We start from the raw sequence: 13,515 nt of genomic DNA on the forward strand, positions 1-13,515 counted from the left end.
CTGGGGTGCGGTGCCATCTCACGACAGGCTGGAGCGAGTGTCCATGCTGGTGCTTCTTGTCTTGGGCTGGGTGTCACAGGCAGGCATCCTCTCTGCGGCTTGTCACGCAGGCCCCCTCCCCTGCCCACTGACACTACGCCCAGCTAGATCACTTCAATCACTACCCAGCCAAATTCAGGCCTTTCCCCCTTGCTATTCCCTTGATCCCTGCCTGAATCACCAGCTGCACTCTGGCTGACTTGACTCTGCCTCTAGTTCCTTTGCTTCTGGGTTTAGCTAGGAGCTGGGTGCTCAGACTTGCCCTGGGACGTTGCCGCTGAGCCAGACTGCCTTCAGCTGGGCTGCTGGCCCAGCCTTGTACCCTAGTTCGCTGAGCCCTGCGTTGGCCTCTCTAGTGGTTGCTGCTCAGAAATCATGCAATCCCCTGACAGGTGGGGCTGTGGGGAGGGGTTCCTCTACTCCTGGGGTGCAGCACAAGCTGTTTCCAAGACACCAACAGCTGCTCACCCCTCCTGCTTTTCTTAAGATCAGGGGAACAACTCCTAGCAGGAGAGGGAGGGCCCCCTGCCTTCCAGCTGTTAAAGATTGTACTCTGTTTTTACAGTAGGTCCCTGTACTGCACAGGTCAGCTAATGCAAAACCAGTTTGCATTTCTGGGTGGAAGGTCCAGTGAGCATGCTCCATTTCTGACATTCTGCCACAGCGACACTGGCAAGGAAACAACACCGCCTTGCACCCAGGTTTCCAAGTTTACATCTCTTTGGGAGGGAGTTAAAGAGTGGTGTGATTTAAGGTTAAAAGGATTTTAAATCCAGCCTCTCAGCCACTTGGGAACGAAAGAGGGGAGCTGAGGCAGTATTCAGATTCTCTTAATTTGTCTACACGTGGAGTTATTCAGCGACTGCACTGTGAATTCACACCCAACTGCAATCCAAATCAGCTTTCAAGTGTAGACAAGCCTTTCAGCTGTAAGCCCTAAGCCTTTGTCCATGCTGAGCATATTCAGAAATTCTCCCACTCTTTGGCATGCTGGTATGGATTAGACATATGCATTTTTACCACTCTATCACCTGGGTATAATGTCTTATTGCACCATCTCAATGATGGGTCCCATCTATAATAGCATGTGGTACTGCAAAAACCCCAGATGGATATGCAGGGAAGTACATCCTGTAAAATGCACAGGGCACATAGCTGCCTCTGACAAAACCCCTTTGTCAAATACTCCCAAGAACTAGGGTTGTTTTCTTTTCTTACTCATGTTGGTACAAAGCAGGTTTGGTCCCTTTATTGTGCTGCTGTTTTATGCATCAGAGAGACTGCAGCATGCAAAATTAAACCATCATTGCTAGAAAAGAGCTATATTAGTCAGAGCACAGCTCCCCATGAGATCACATAAGAAGAATTCACAGGCACTGAAAGAAGGATAGCTAAATATTACATGCTGATTCCATCGGCCTGTTACGCGCCTTTCAACACTTCACTAAGAGGACATCCTCCCAGACTTGTCAACATGTTGGGGAAATAGGTTCTGGCATGTAATACAAGTAGCCTCCATTTCCCTAGATGACCTAGTATTGTGAGGAGGAAGATACAGAAGAGCTATTCCAGTGATTTCCCTTGACTGATTGAGGTGGTGGTGTTTTCTAAAAGCAAGTTGGCTGGGGAGCACTACACTGGAAATTTTTCTTCCTCCAAGGCAGTTGTCATCATTCCCTCCATGAGGCTGCAGTAAAAACAGATTGAGCCAGATCCTGTCTCTCCCGTTCTGCTTGCTTTGCGCAACTCCGGCAGTGTTAGACAGACAGACAATGCAGGCGTAAGGGGCTTAGGATCATAGACTGAACATTGCTGCAATCCTCATGTAGCAGAATGGCCCCTTAGAGAGCTGAGATTAGCCCGGGCGATTTAGAGAAGGCCCCAGGTTTCTCTACATTGTGTCAAGATCCAAAGCCCTGAACTGAGGCAGGACTTGAAGGGGATGCAATGCCACCTTCCCCCCCCACACACACATTCACTAGATACAACTTAGTCACTGCATTCTCTGCAATCTCAAAGTACTGACAATCCCCCTTTTGTAGATGGAGGAAACTGGGGTACAGAGATTAAGTGAGCGGACTAAAGTCACATTGCAAATCAGAAGAAGATCAAAAACAGAACACAAACCTCCTGCTTTCATCACTGGACCAGGCTTCCTCCTTCAAACCATGGTGCAAGCAAGCAGTGCCAGAACCCTAGGAGAGTTACCAAAAATTGAGTTGATTTTAACCTTCTTCAGATCTGGTGGGTGCCTCCATTTAAACCCAGATTAAAGCAAGGAAGGAAATCCTATTTACTATACGGTAGGAGGTGCAGAAGGGCCTTCAGTGACTTCTGAGCTGCACAGAGAACAGAACAGACATGAAAGCCTATATTAGGTGACAAGATTCCAAGGTCAGACAGGACCATTGTGATCATCCAGTCTACATCACAGAGGCCAGAGAACCTCACGCAGCAATTCCTGGGGTTGGAATTAGTGCACATCTTGCAGAAAGGCATCAAGAATCTTAATTTAAACAGTGATGGAAAATGTACCACATCCCTTGGCAATCTGTTCCAATGGTTAATTACCCTCTCGATTAAAAACGTGCATCTTATTTCCAGCTGTTCTTTGACTTGGAATAAAGAAGCAACCCTGTCTTTGCATATGAAGTTCATTGATGTTGTGTCCCCAGCTTTAGATAAGAATGAGCATTCAGTACATCCAGGAAGTGAGAATATTTGAACACCGTGTTTATTTAAGAATAAAACATGTTTAAATTACTCGGCTGATTCATATAATTAAAAAAAAAGAGGGAAGGGGGGCAGGGTAGGTTTGCAGAGGTGCAAACGAGAAAAATAAAACCAGGGGTCAAAAGCTACTTTTTGGGTACAAAGTGATCATCATATGCAGACAGAGGAAACAGCAGCTTGGGCTAAAAAAATTAAGATTTCAAAGCATGTCAAACCTTCCAATCATCTCAGCACTAAATTGCATCAGAGACAATTCATTCCTCGCGGTAGGCACATCGCTACAATCAGTACGATGGAATTTAATGGCTGTTTTGCAATCCAGAAAGCGACCTGAGTACAAGCTGAGCAGCGTTACTTGTGCTTGACTCTGATCAATTGCATTTATTATTGATACTGTGTCATAGCCAGACAGGGTGTTTCCCAGTAAGTAAAAAAGCCCCACCTGGTTAGGAGCAGAAAATGTTCCTGCTGTGACCAGCTCATGATCTCAAGACAGGACTGAGAAGAGAATGAACTGGAGTCATGTGACATCATTAACACACTTAGGGCCAGAGGAGCCGTGTGCATCTCAAATGGATTTGAAAGAGGGGCTGAGAAGGAGTTTGAATGGTGTAAGGAGGCTCTTTGATGTCCAGGGGACCCATGGGAGCAAATGAAGAAAATGAAAGCAGTGACTGCACTAAGGACTGAACCAGTTTTAGTGCAAACAGTTCGTTGCGTCCATACTAGCGATATAGAACTGGTTTATGAACGTTTTCTGGTACGCACCTGCTGTGTCCACACTATTGGTGTTCTAAACCATTTTCTTGCTTCCCATAATTCTTGGCACAGCTCCCAGAATGAGAGGATTCTGGGAGAGTTTGAAATGCATTGTGGACTAGTTGAACCATCTTAGCTTGTCTGTTTGCACAGTGGCATTAAATCAGTTCAGACTGATCTGCTTTTTAGCCTGCTGAAAGCTGAGCCTGCGCCAACCAGTTCTTGCACCCCAGTCAAAATGTATCTCTTGTGGGTGCAGAGTGCCCTAAGGGCTAAACTGGTTCTTACAACGGTACATTTCTCTAGTACCGACAAAGCTAGAGGGAGCAGGCAAAAGAGAAACTTAGCCAGAGCTTCGGGCATGATTCAAAGCCCACTGAAGCGAAGGGAAACACGGCCATTCATATAAGTGGATGTTGAGCTGTAAGGAAAAGGAATGGAGATGCAAGAAGGAATACCGTGAGCAGAGAGGCCAGGGAGTGCTGAAAGGATGTCAAAGAGGTGCCTGAAGTGAATATGAAATCAGCAGAGAAGCCAGTGTGGAGACTTGAGAAAAAGGGAAAGGTCTTAATCAAGTATTTTCCCTTGTGGCTCCATCCCTGAAATTTCAGGTGAGACTGAAGGGCTTTTAATTGCCCATTTTGGCTGCTGTTACCTTCCACTGTAATAAAGTAGCTTATAACTTCATTTAAATTGTTTTACCAGGCAACTGACTTTAGCGTTGCAAGAGTTAAAAGCTTTTGTTGTTGTTTGTGGTACAGGGTGTGAGTTAGGGGCACATGCTTTTATCCTACAGGGGTTTAGAGTAAGTAAATTACAGTACTTTAAATAGAAGCCTTGAATTAATTATGAGGTTGGGTTTGATTTATAGATAAAATGCCACAATGACAGCTGGGTTGCGATGAGAAGAATTAGCCAGGCTTGAGGTTCAGTGGAAGAGCTGGAGGCTAGAGAGAAAGACAGAGAACAACGTTGTAAATCATCAAGTCACAGTTAAAAATAAGCAAAGGCTGTATCATTTAAAGATCAAAACGTGAGTCTACAAGGACAAGCTTCTACACTGTGACAGCAAGAGTCTGCAGATCAGGGGCATGAGTCTTAGTAATATCGCCTTGCAATTGACTAGCCTCCTCCATCCAAAGATCTCATGGTGCTGCACAAGCCCCATAGTGACGAAGGTGATATTATTGTTGTAAACTAATGGGGTAAACCAAGGCACAGAAAGATTAAAGCCCAGCATTTTCAGAAGTGACCACTCGAGTGAGTTTGAGATTCCAGGGATCTGATTTCCAGAGGTTCTGAGCACCAACACCTCCCACTAACTCTAGGATAGTTGTGGGCGTAGCACCTTCAGACATGATTTTTGTAGCACATGTCCGAGGTATCCCCCCCCATTGGGTACCCAAAAATGGAAGCACCCCAATCTAGTTGATGTTTGAGCATGAATGGCTTCCCCCAAAATCAGTGTCAAATCCAGGAACAGAAACTAAGAATTGAGACTTCCCATTCTCCCCACTCCCTACTCAGACGGCACGACAATGCTCACTCCCTCTTTTATTACTTTCATGTTCTGTTCCTCTGAAACACATTGATTTATTTCAGTGGATTCCAAAGTCCACTTCTTTTTCTCCAGCTGTCCCCTTCAATCCCATTCCTCACCACTCTCTCAGTTTTGCAGAGGGTTAGGGATAGAAATGGGTCCCAATCCTAGTTTTTAGCCTGGTGTCTTGGGGACGGGACCATTTTTCTGTTGACGCTCCATACAGATTTAAAGGGGGGTTGCAGGGAAGGATCACTTTTCATCTGCCTCACACTCCTCGGCTGTTCACACTACCCAAAGGTGGCCTTTCAAATAAATAGTCACCTCTGCAGCTCTTGCCGTCTTCTTGCAATGTCCCAGTCACACAGCTGCACAGGGGCCCATCCACCCTGCTCGTGCAGATCTGCTCGCAGCCGCCGTTATCTTCGCACCAGTCTAACCCTGGAAGAGGAGAGATCGGGTGTTTAGGAGAGGGCCGCACACAGTTGATGCACCGGATTGAAGAGAACCCATTCAAGCAGCATAGGAGCAAGGGCATTACAGAGCTTAATATCTAGACAGGACCCTGAAAGCATTCCCTTGATTAAAGCATCTCCCCCACCCCCGTTGCATTTACACCCAGATCTAGGTGCCACTAAACCTCCAGCTAAAGGGCAACGGGACTTTTGAATCAGACCCTCCCACGCCAATTCTTTAGACGGCCCAGTGCTTAATTTAGGACCAGAGAGCCTGTGCCCACTGCAGCCAACGGCAACATCATCCATTCCGAAGGCTCAGACCCCACGTGCACTGATCAGTGCTCATCAGGAGGAGACAGCAGAGCACAAACCAGTGCAATCTCGGTTGGCCATGGGCTGAGTAAAGACCCGTCTATCGATTCTTCCTCCAGATCAGCGCACAGGGATGGGGCTGGGGGAGAAGAAGGAAAGATGACCTTCTGCTGGCCAAGATGGTGGGGAGGTGGAGAGAAGTTGAGGAAGAGGAGTGGGGGAAGAGAAGGAAGGTGTGATGGAGGGAGGGTATGATGAAAAGGAAAACCGAGGAGGCAGCCATTCTCTGGAAATCACCTCCATGGGGGTTGGCAGTGGGTGCTCAGCTCTTCGAATCATGAGACTGTCTCTCTAGTTGAGCACCTAATAACTGAGATGCCTAAAGTTGGTGGATGCTTCTGAGAAGTTGGGTCCAGGGTAGTAGCTGGCTTAGACATACATAGGATAAAGAGAAGGGGAAGGATGGACGGACAGACAGAATAGGTGGGGATGGGCAGACACACAGCATGGGGTTTGGGCAGAGAAAGCAGCTCTACAAGGGACACTCTCTCCCCTGCGAAGTGATGCACAGAACTAAAAAGAGTTGCTCAAATGAATCAGAAAGTGAAACTGTCTAGCTGAGCTTTAGCGCCCTGCTACATAAAACGCACACGTAAATAAATAAAAACAAATGGTGAAAACTGGACAAATGAAAAATTGGATGTTTCCTACTGTAATAATTTAAGATGGGTTTAGTAACACAAGGGAAGGACCTATTTATCAATAGATTTATAATTTATCTTGAGCTTGTCCATTTAATAATCAAAGGTTCAGAAAAGTGTATACGGGAGGGAATGTTTTCCTCCCCGTTCTGAGCTGTGCACACTTACGCTTTCTCCGGATGGGTCCCACTGAGATGATCTGCTCCTTGGGCTCTTTGGTGTATTCGGTGGCGATCCTGGAATTCTGGGGGCAGTTCTGAACAAACAAAACACAAGGGGTGATTACTGCAAGGCGTTGCGATGACCGCGCGCTAGTCTCTGATCTCAAACCCTGGAATTGGCCCTGCTCCGGTTGAGATTGATTGCAACGCTCCCCTGGAGACTTCAGTGGTGGTGGATTAGCCTCATTAAGGGAAAATTCTGGCCCCTCCTCCGTGACACAGCGCTGGATGGGAGTCCATGCAGCCTAATTGCACAGGGGCGAGCCATGTGCCAGGCTCTGGGAGAACAAGGGAGGTGGGGAGGGGAACGTTATGTAGATCCCTGGGTAATTGCACCTTCGGAGCAAAGCACTGCAGTAGCCCCCAGGGAACTGCTCTCCTGCCATACTGTGGCCTTAGGGAAATTATTCTAGCCTGGCACACCTCCACGGCCCAGAGAGCACGCTGGGGCCATGCGCACGTACTATTTTGCAGGAGTACTTTTCCGAGTCACAAAGGGAGACGGCACAGTGGAGATGAACCTCGTCGTAATCCCCGATGAATTTGAAGACGGTGACGTGGAAGCGACAGGTCAGGGATACCCCATTCTCCTCAATCCCAATGGTGTTATCTTTTATGTTTTGGCAACTAGGAGGAAAAAAAGAGTCTCAGCTGGGTCCAGAAACTGTTACAAGCTTCTAAACAATTCTACAGATCCCCACTGCTTGTGGGTTATGTCTGCAGAGAAACTAAATGATCCTTTTCTCTAGATGTTACTTGGAGTTTATGGGAGGGGAGCTTGAATTCCCCCTTATCAGCCCTCTCAACTCTGGAGTGTTCAGAATCTGAGGCCCAGTTTTGCAGCGTGAGCCTATGACTTTATTGTTTGCCACAGTGATGTAAGTAACCTGAAATAATGCCAAACTATTCTGATTAGGAATAAACTTTGAATTTCTACAGCCCTTTCCATCAAAGGCTCTCAGAGCCTTTTACAACAGTAACTAATTACGCCTCTCAACATTCCTGAAGTACTGAGAGATCACCTGACTTGCCTATGGTCATACAAGGAGTCAGTGGTGGAAGCAGATGCACAAGGTATTCCGTTCCCAATCCTGCCGCTATCCTGATGGGATAGAAGTGTCCACAGGCTTCGCGTACCCAATCTGAAACACTCGGGGCTTGATTTTCAGAGGTGGGGAACACTCATGCTCAGGAAGTTCAGTATCAGCTCTGCGAGCTCAACCCTTTCTGAAAAATCACATCCTCTTAGGGATCTTGCGTGGGGCACCTAAATTAGTGGACATGCTTGAACATTTAAGCCCTTCCTTTTTTGTGCACCGATTTCTACATCTACAGGATGAGGATAAGGCCGCCTTGCAAAGCACCTAATCACCCTTCGATGAAAAGTGCAATGCAAGTGCAACGTATTATTGTTATTAACTCCAAATCAGGGTGGCAAAAGATTAAAATTTAGGATTTCTCCCAATAATAATCCACAAACGGGCAAACCTTTAACCAGGTATACTGAAATCTGCAAACATCGACCTGTCTAATGGATAGCATGGAGTCCAAGTTCTCCATTACCAGAGGCAGTGTTAGACATCCAAATGCAACCTTCTTTTAGATTCTTATACTGTGGCACTTGAACACCTCTGGCCTCTCTCTTAGGATGCTAGGAAGAGCCATAGAGGTACAAATCAATGGTCCATCTATTTTGGTATTCGGACAGCAAACCTTGGCACATGCATCAGAGGAAGAAATCACCTTCCTGTAGTGTACATAGGTTCAGATCACCTGGTGCTTTACACCAGCCAATGATTTTTAGATTCCCAAATGAAAGCAAAACAGAGCGAAAAATCTTGCCAGATGACACTGACCCTCCTTCAATGATGAAGTATCTGAGTTTGTCATTGCTGTCCCGAGAAGGGGTTGCGTAACATTTGTTCAGCGTTAGAATCAGATGGGTGGAATCCGCTCCGACAACGAAGACCCCGACATAAAGCACATCCCGGGTGGTTAGAACCACTTCACCCTGCCGGTAGGGGTGCTTATAGGATGAGTTTTTGTACAGTGCCATCTTGGTTGTGAAACTGCCTTCTTGTGTTGGGACTGTCAGGTTAATCACACTAAAGGAGAGAAATAAAGCTCATGAGAAAGCAACAGAAAGACCATCCTTTACAAAGGGGAGGGGCGTGGATAGCGACTTAGGGACAGGGATCAGGATATGGAGCTTTGCATGTCTAGGTTACTGGTTTGAACACTACAAAACTGAAAATCGGTACCATCCCATGGACTGATGTTTGGTGGCTGATGTGATGCCAGTTTGGTGGTCTCAGTCCCACAGCTGCCACCGTAATTATCATCTGTTGGCTGGCTTGTAACAGAGGCCAAAGACTGAATGGACCATGGGAATTCCCTAAAAGTGCCCCCTACCGGTCAAGGAAGAGACACATTGGTGGAGCAGTGCGAGAGAAGCTAGCCCTCCATAGCCCATCCTGTTCTTGTTCTGGGGATACGTAGCCTTCAAAGAGCATCATGAACATCTAGTCTGAGCTCCTTCATAACAGAAGCCAAGGAATTTCACCCGGTAATTCTACATCGTTCTTGTATCTTAGGGTTGAGCTAGAGCACGTTTTTTAGGGGAAAAAAACCCATTCGTTCTTGATTTAAAGACATCAAGTGATGAAAAATGCACCCAACGTCCCTTGTTAGGTAGTTGCTATGGTTAGTTACCCACACGGTTAACATTTCTAGCCTGAATTAAGCTAGCTCCATTTTCCAGGTTAAACAGAGGAGACATTAGCCCCCAGGGCTCTCAGGCCGGTATTAAATTCACAACCCCAACAGGAAAATCTAAAGCACACAAAGGCCAGTCTCACCTCAGCATTGGCCTCACTACGGAATCCAGTGAAATTTTGATATCAAGCTCATACGCGCACGAGAACTCCACATTGATGGTTCGGTCCCGGGTGATTATGTTTCCCGTGTTGTTTGCACTTTCAATCCACACGGTGTTTTTGTACACGATGTGAGTACCATTGGACTGCGGAGGAGAAAAAAAGAAAAAAAAATATTTTCTTTTTAGGGGTTAACACATCCTTCATGATTCCCGTTCACAGCTGTGAAAGGAACACATCAAAGTCACGTGAAAAATAATTGGCAGACAGATTGTGAACTGCTTGGGGCGAGGATGGCTTTTTATTTTATATTTGTGCAACATCTGGCATGATGGGGTCTTGATCCCTGACGGGAGCTTCTGGACATTGCTGTAATACCATCTTGCATCTATCTGCTAGACCAGTGGCCCCCAAACTGGGGGGTGTGGAGGAATGTTTGGGGGCCACAGAGTGGCTGGGGTGGGGAGGGATCATCACCGGCCCCGCTCCTGACCCCAGCCCAGGCTCTCTGGCCCTCGCCCCAACCATGGCCCCCAGCCGTGACTCCCAGCCCTGGGTGCAGCTCTGTTCCCTGCAATGGCTCCCAGCTCCCAGTCCCGGCTCCAGCCGCGGCCCCTGGCCCCAGTCCCGGCCCCCAACCATGGCTCCGCTCCCGGCCACGGCTCCCAGGAGGGTGTGGACCAAGTAAGGGGGGGCACGACAGGCCTAGATTGAAAAGGACTCATAAATGTAATGGCTCTGTACATATTTAAACAGCACCTTTCATCATAACAGATCCCCACGCAACATACACACACTACACCCACCACTAAAATGCAACCACCGCTGGAGCAGAACCCATCATCTGTTTAACAGTCCTCATGATTCCCATGTCCCAGTGAAATATCAAGGGAAATTTTAAGTAGGCAAAATTTAAGCACCTAGTCTGGAATTCGGACAGTTCACCAACATTAACAGCCTGTGTCTTCTGCCATGCACACCAACGTGTTTGGAGCTGCCTTTGAGACCATGAAGATAGAAAGAAATAACCCATGCTGCGAAGAGTGTGTATGTGATCCTCCCCTCATGTAATTTACTGAAGCATTATTCAGTCAGGGTGACATCTGAGCTCAAATAATAAACACTAACTGACACTAAAAGAAATGCATGTTTCTCTCTCTCCTTTCTTTTATGCTCCGGTGGGCTGTTTGGTTCGGTTCCCCGGCATGTGTTTCCACGTATCACCCCAGCAGCATTCGCTTTGTACGAATGCAGCGTTGAACATTCGCCGTCTCCCCCATCCCTCCGTGCACCCAGCTCCAGCTCACCTGCACAATATTTCCACAGTTCTCCTTGGTGTTGTTGATCTGGAAGGAGATGAAGTCTTCTCCTTCGATGCCGGGGCAGTGACGGTCATTAACGCGCACGCCTTCTCTCTCAAAGCCCAGCTGGAAGAGCTTGCACTTGGAGATGGACACTTCCATCTGCGCCGCTTTGCAGGTCACCTCTGCATCGATGATGTCGTGCGTGCCTAGGGGCAACACGGGCGCTGGTTTTAAGAGACGCTAAAAACCGAGTCAGCATTGAGCCGGCTAGTTGGGAGGGGATGTTCTGGGCACATGAGTGTTAGCGATTATAGAACTGCCGGTGATTGTGCCATCAGGAGTTGGAACCAGCCAGGGATGCATAAAATAGAGTTGGAGCTGAACCAGAACACTCGGTCCGACAGTCCCACCAGCCCTCCTGACTCTGGGAAATTCAGATCCAGATCCAGATCTAGATTCACGACTCTGGCCCAACTCGAGAATGTACTAAACTGACCCGCACAATTCAGGCCCATCCCTAGCATAGACTGAATGAAGAAATAAGCCGCAGGACCCACCGCTGTTAGGTGAGATGAGGGTAATCGTTCAGAAGGGCCAACTCCCTTTCGTAGGCTTGATGTGCACCTGCAGTTGAGTTGTGGGCGCCAGGTGGATTAGCTAGAAATGCAAGCGCTCGGCTTTGCACCCGCCGTTCATTTTATGGGTGCAGATTGTACTCATAGACCAGGACCCCACTGCACTAGGCACCATCCAGACACAACAAAAAGACGACCCCAAAGAGCACACTCCCTAAGCATTATCTTCCTTGTTCTACAGATGCGGAAATGTAGGCACAGAGCAGGGAACTGACCTGCCCAAGGTCACGCAATGAGTCTGACGTATAGAACCCTGGAGTCCTGACTCCCCAGGCCCCAGCTGCAACAACCAGGCTGCACTCTCCTAGTCGCCAAATCTTTTCTGGCGTCTTGTTATTTATTTTATATTTTTACTGAATGTTACTTGGGCTCATGAAGTTACACTTCATCTGACCCGCACATTGTGTTTTATGATTTGTGCAAAGTGGTGCAAGTCAGATGAAGTGTAACTTCATTAAGATGGACATGCTCGCTGCTTAGGTGTGCGCGTCTGCAGAAATTACCAGCTCTGCTGGTGCGAAGCAGAGCTGCTGCGATCACCCACGCCCCCATTTGCCGCCTCTTAAGCATGCTACGTGGGTATGAGTCCTCGATCACGACCTGCAGCTTGAGTTGTCTGATTCTTCTTTGCTCTTGTGAGTTGTGACAACAGAGCAGGTCTGAGACTTTAGGACATCTGGGTTCTTTTCTCAACTCTGCCAGTGATTTACTGGGTGACGGAGAACGTCACTTAACCGCTCCGTGCCTCATTTTCCCCATCTCTAAAATGGGGATAGCACTTCCCTATCTCCCAAGTGGGGAATTAAGTCAATTTCTGTAAAATGCTTTGAGATCTTCAGATGGAAGGACTATGGGACGGGCAAAGTGACTTTATTTGGAAGAGCTTTGGACAATGCTTTCATAAAGGTTATTTGCATGGGGGATTGATAGGACACAGCTCAGCCCCCTGTGCTGGCCTAGGCAGTTTTTGCGGAGCAGTGATTTTCTCTAGGATTGTATCTATGAGCAGATCCAGGGGCTGTAGCCCCCCTTGTCACATCTGTTTCCGTGGCTCTCCCCTCAGGGGAGGCTGGCTTGCACTGAGGGCTGGGGTTTTCTTCTCACCAGTTCCTTTCTCTGCATTTGCCCGTTTTAAGTTTGCATTTGTCATGTTCTCTCCTGCATCAGAGCGAGCACGTTTTGCATGTCTCTACCATTGTATCACTGTAGCTTGGCAAAACCCGTGGCCTGTGAACCCTGCTCCCCATCCCTCGTAACTGCAAGGTGAAGAACAAAGCTCTTTTCGTTGTCAGTGAACTTAGACTGCGAGCAATCTATACTCATTAATTGAGGAGGAGAGGACTGGGCAAAATTGATTTTTAACGAACGTACGCAGATTTGTATGGCAATGAGGTGAGGGCCTGGGGCTCCCAGCAAGCTGGAAACAAGTCTGGCCGAAGTAGCAGAAAACACGCCATAGGAAACGCTCCTGCATTGGCCCCTGAGGGATGGACTAGCTGAATTAATAGGACTTTCCAATTTCTAGGACTGAATCCTCACATGGCATAGAGCTGCATAGCTCCACCAAAATCAGAAGAATTATGCCCATTTACATCTGATGAGGATTTGCCCCTGTATTTCCTTGATAGCATGAAAGGCAGGAGTCATCCTTCAGTGCAGGCAATCTGCATGATGTGTCTGGGACTCCTAGTGAATTTCTGGTTTTGGTTCATGTTATATTATGTTGTCCCCCCGACCCCAACATGTTGTCTGTATGTAGTATTGTCTCATTTTGTATTATCTGGTCTTGCAACTTTGACAAGTAACCCTGCATCATTCCATAATTCTATTGGAGATTGGAGCATGCAACATCTGGAAACATATATGAGGTGTAAAGTAATTTACCTTTTTGTTCTTTTTATTGTCTGTTTCTTTATGAAAATCAATAAAAAATTAAT

At 47.3% G+C, this 13,515-nt stretch overlaps 1 protein-coding gene across 1 annotated transcript in view; it reads right to left on the reverse strand.

Moving 5' to 3' along the window:
• Positions 1 to 2,696: 2,696 nt before the first annotated feature.
• TECTA (tectorin alpha) overlaps positions 2,697 to 13,515 on the reverse strand; it is a 53,358-nt gene continuing 42,539 nt past the window's right edge. Inside the window, 7 exon segments of the mRNA XM_067564768.1 lie at positions 2,697 to 4,478; positions 5,396 to 5,512; positions 6,711 to 6,798; positions 7,228 to 7,390; positions 8,620 to 8,868; positions 9,622 to 9,785; positions 10,947 to 11,149. Coding sequence (XP_067420869.1) covers positions 4,378 to 4,478; positions 5,396 to 5,512; positions 6,711 to 6,798; positions 7,228 to 7,390; positions 8,620 to 8,868; positions 9,622 to 9,785; positions 10,947 to 11,149 — 1,085 coding nt within the window. The 3' untranslated portion in view covers positions 2,697 to 4,377.

This window comes from Emydura macquarii, unplaced genomic scaffold, assembly GCF_026122565.2.
Source record: "Emydura macquarii macquarii isolate MOO-44397 ecotype Brisbane River unplaced genomic scaffold, CSIRO-AGI_Emac_v2 contig_312, whole genome shotgun sequence".
Taxonomy (NCBI): domain Eukaryota; kingdom Metazoa; phylum Chordata; order Testudines; family Chelidae; genus Emydura; species Emydura macquarii.